Source organism: Otolemur garnettii, unplaced genomic scaffold (assembly GCF_000181295.1).
Source record: "Otolemur garnettii isolate 467f Iridium unplaced genomic scaffold, OtoGar3 scaffold00011, whole genome shotgun sequence".
Classification (NCBI taxonomy): Eukaryota; Metazoa; Chordata; class Mammalia; order Primates; family Galagidae; genus Otolemur; species Otolemur garnettii.
The window spans coordinates 5,128,656-5,132,724 of record NW_003852406.1 but is presented as its reverse complement, the minus strand read 5'-3'; the positions used below and the strand labels follow the sequence as shown (position 1 = coordinate 5,132,724).

At 36.3% G+C, this 4,069-nt stretch overlaps 1 protein-coding gene across 7 annotated transcripts in view; it reads left to right on the top strand.

Annotated features, from left to right (window-relative positions):
- Positions 1–4,069, top strand: part of MYO5A (myosin VA) — a 126,861-nt gene that overhangs the window by 90,769 nt on the left and 32,023 nt on the right. For 4 of the 7 annotated variants that reach the window (XM_012801968.2, XM_023510112.1, XM_012801969.2 and 1 more), the window contains one exon: positions 2,737–2,817. The exons of the other annotated variants lie outside the window; for them this stretch is intronic. In XM_012801968.2, the coding sequence (XP_012657422.1) occupies positions 2,737–2,817 (81 nt within the window). The remainder of the gene's footprint in view (positions 1–2,736; positions 2,818–4,069) is intronic. 7 annotated transcript variants of the gene reach the window in all.

Genomic DNA, 4,069 nt, shown 5'->3' with positions numbered 1-4,069 from the left:
AAAAAAAAAAAAAAAGAAAGAAAATGGTTTTATACCAAGGGAAGATGTTTTTATGTATATATATGGTCTTAATCTTGAGAGGCTGCCTTACAAAGAAAACCAGTTACTTAATTTGGACTATCTTGGGTAATCACTTTCATTTGTTATTCAGAATGGCTTTTTGTGAAAGTTAGTAGGGGCAACTGCAGTTTCCAAGAATTAAAGCTCAGTATGAAGAGAAGTGATGAGTTATCTGGAATCACATCAGTGTTGGTCATGTAACTCTAAAAGGGTACCAGGACTCTGGGATAGGAGAGTGAAGTTTCAGACCTGGAATTCCCCTCAGCCTTACTACCACCCTCACCAACAGGGGCTTAGTGTTACTGAACTCTGAACTTAAAAGACTACATGCTAGAACATTTTGAAAGAATATGGCCAGTGGTGATCACAGAGAAAGACAATTCTGAAGACACATATTGTCACTACTCAGTCTAGGTTTCTGGATGCATAGTACCAGGATTGGCATACGTAAATACTTTACAAACTAAAGAATAGTGCCATGCAAAAAAAATAAGGAACAGTTGGCCCTCCCTATCCATGGGATCCACATTTGTGGCTTCAACTAACTGAGAATTGAAAATATTTTTTTAAAAATTGTGCCTATACTGAACATGTACAGACTTTTTCTTACTATTATTTCCCAAATAATATAGTATAACAATTATTCACATAGCATTTACATTGTATTAGGTATTATGAGTAATCTAGAGATGATTCAAAGTATACAGGAGGAAGTGTGTAGGTTATATGCAAATACTACTCCAATTTATATCAGGGACTCGAGCATCGTCGGATTTTGGTATCCGAGGGAGCTCCTGGAACCAACACCAACAGATAGTGAGGCACAGCTGTATTGCTTTTCTTCTCTTATGGACAAAATGCTTATAGAAATCCTGGGTAAACTTAAAAATTTTAATTTACGAATGTGAATTATAAACACATGTTATGTCTAAGAATATGCTAGTGTAGAAAGAACTATATTACCCTGTTCATCTATCCACTCAGCTGTTCAGTCAGCAGTTAATGTATTGCATGCCTGCTTCATGCCAGGCCCTGTGCCATCTACTGGGAGTACAGCAGTAAACAAGATAAACTCAGCCCCTCATAGGCTGCTAGGGAGACAGCCAAGAGGGCTTTGACTTTATTACAAAGATAATGGAGTCTATGGAAAGGTTTCTGTGGGAGATCAATGTGGTAGGATTGAATTTTAGAAAGGTGACTCTGGCTATTATGTTAGAGAACAGATTGCAGTGGAACAAGATTGAAAGCATAAAGACCAGTTCAGAGGCCGTTACCATAATCTAGTGACTGTGATGACTTGGGTTGGTGGTGGTTAGGATTGAGGGAAATGTAACACTTTAAAATACATAATACATTAGAGGTCAGTGAACCTTGTGGTTTATTGGATATGTGGGATAGGGAATCTTGAAGGGTGACTGAGGTGTCTGCTACAGACACTTGATTGGATGTGATTATGGATCTGGGGTATAGGGAAGTGGTATGGGAAAGATGATCAGAATATTTACACATATCAAATTTGAGGACCAGGAAGATATCAGAGGAAAGAAGCTCATTAGGCAGTTGAATATATAGATCTGTAGCCAGGAAAGATATGTGGAATGAGATATAAATTTTGAAGTCATCAGAGAATTTAAGAATACAGTTGAAACTATGCAAATAGATGAGCACTCTAGGGGGAGGTGAACTCCCTAGACAGAGAAAGAAGAGGACTCTCTCAAATCTGTGTTAGATAAACATAACAACCACGGTATGGCAGGAGGAAGAAACTAGACTCTGGAGTCAGTTAGTGCTGGGCTCTACTGGTTACCAGCTGTGTAACCACTACAGGTTATCTTCCTTCTTAGCCTCTGTGTCTTTCTCCGCAATGTGGCAGATGATTTATGTTGGGTTACTACGAGGACGAAATCAAACAGTACATGTGAAGGGAAGCAGAACAGCATCTGGCACTTGGCAAACACTCAAGAAAAATTTTTCTACCCTAGGTAGAAAAAAATACTATCAACGTTATCATAACTACACATATCTTTAATAAAATATGACACATCTCTAATATAAAAAGTTTGAACAAGCCTTAAAATTAATTTTGGCTACAAAATGTCTTTTAAAAGTCATGTCATAAAAGCTGGGAACTTTGGACATGTTCTTAAGTTCCTCCTGTAAGAATTTTTAAAATAATTTGTTAGCTGGGAAATCCGATTTTATTAAGCTAAAATAAGTTCCTATCTAGAAGAATTAACACTTCATTTTAAAAGTGATTGTAGAGATTGCTTCCTAGAGACTGTAGCTAAAGTTTTCATTATATTGATGTGCCATAGTTAGCCTCTAACACATTGCATGATAGATAAGAGCACTCTACTAGCTGAATAAAATGTTAAACCAGAAAGAACCTCTTTCTTACCTTTCCATCATTTCTTATTTTACAGGAGAAGTAGCTCTAGAGCCTTGATTATTTTGCTTTAATTTCTACCCATTTATGTGTGATGTTACATTACTCATTCTTAAAAAGAAATTAACCGAAAAAGGTTTTTACAGTAATGTTTTAAAGTCTCCTATAATCAATAAAAAGTCTTGTTCCCTTATAAAATACTGCAACGCTGTGTGCTGCTCTCGACCGTCATCACCTCACCACCACCTCGTGTCCTTTGTGTTTTGCATTGTCGCTCCTTTGCATGGAAGATCATCTGCCATGGATTACCATGAGTTGAATGAGGATGGAGAGCTGTGGCTGGTTTATGAAGGGTTAAAACAAGCCAACAGGTTATATTTATCTCCTCAAAATGCAGTGTTATTAATTTGTTGCTTTTCGTACTAACAGTGGCCTCCCAACTTTAACTCCTTTATTTCTTGTGCATTAATTGTCTTCTGGGTAAATTACTTTCAGTAAAACTTAGAACATTCTGCCAAACACATTCTTTAAAAAAAAAACCTCCCCTAAGAGATAACTGCTAAGGCTAAAATAGATTAATGGCGAATATAAGGGTTCCTTTCCATAAGTGAGTGATGCCGTCTAAATTTCCCTTCAGACACTAAAACTTACAAATCTCTAAGCTTTCAACTACAACACAAACTATTGGGGTGAGATTTATATTTATTACTTAAAGAGGGGCTTCTTGTTTGTAGTAAAGATTGATGTACAGTATATATGGAAATGTGACCACATTCCGTGTGACTATATGTTATCATGCTGTCTGAAAGCAACGTTAAATGCAGGATTTGGCATTCTTTATGGTTAGCATGAAATTCAAGTTTGTGAAATTGGCTGCAATTCAGACTAATTACCCAAACTCAACATGTTAGGTATGTTTAAGGAAAAGAAAATAAAATTGAAACACATTTCTAACACAGATACTCATTGTCTCTAGTAATATTTGTGTCTTTAAAAATCTCATAAAAATTCCATTTTAATAATTAAATTTTAAAAATACTTAATGTGTTTGTTCAAGGGGCTTCTGCTTATTCTGCTGTGTTCTAATCATAAGCCATTGTCACTAACTTCCGGGTTTTATTGGTTCTTATCCTTCTGAAATTTTGTAATCACTGCTGTTAACAGTTTGCTTGCAAAGGTGTCAGTAAGTTTTAGCCAGCAGTTGCCAAGCAAGGGAATTAGAATAAAAGAATGTCTTTTCTACATCACATTAGTTAGTTCTTAACCATAAATTTGTTCTGTGTTTGGAAAAGGAGTTGATATAGAAGCAGGGGTGAATGGTGAAGGGAGGATGCTAACACTGTGTGCTCACTGCCCACACCAGAGGCTGTGTGTTGGCTTGGAGAAACAAGAACTACTTTGTTACTTCTATTGATATGAGTGTTCTAAAACCATGTCTTGGCTCCTTGCCCATAGCTCAGTGGTTACAGTGCCAGCCACATGCACTGAGCTGGGTTCCAGCCCAGCTGAGGCCTGCTTAACAAAAATGACAACTACAATTTAAAAATATATATATATAATTTAAATATAATTTAAAAAAAAAAAAAATATATATATATATATATAGCCAGGTGTTATGGCGGG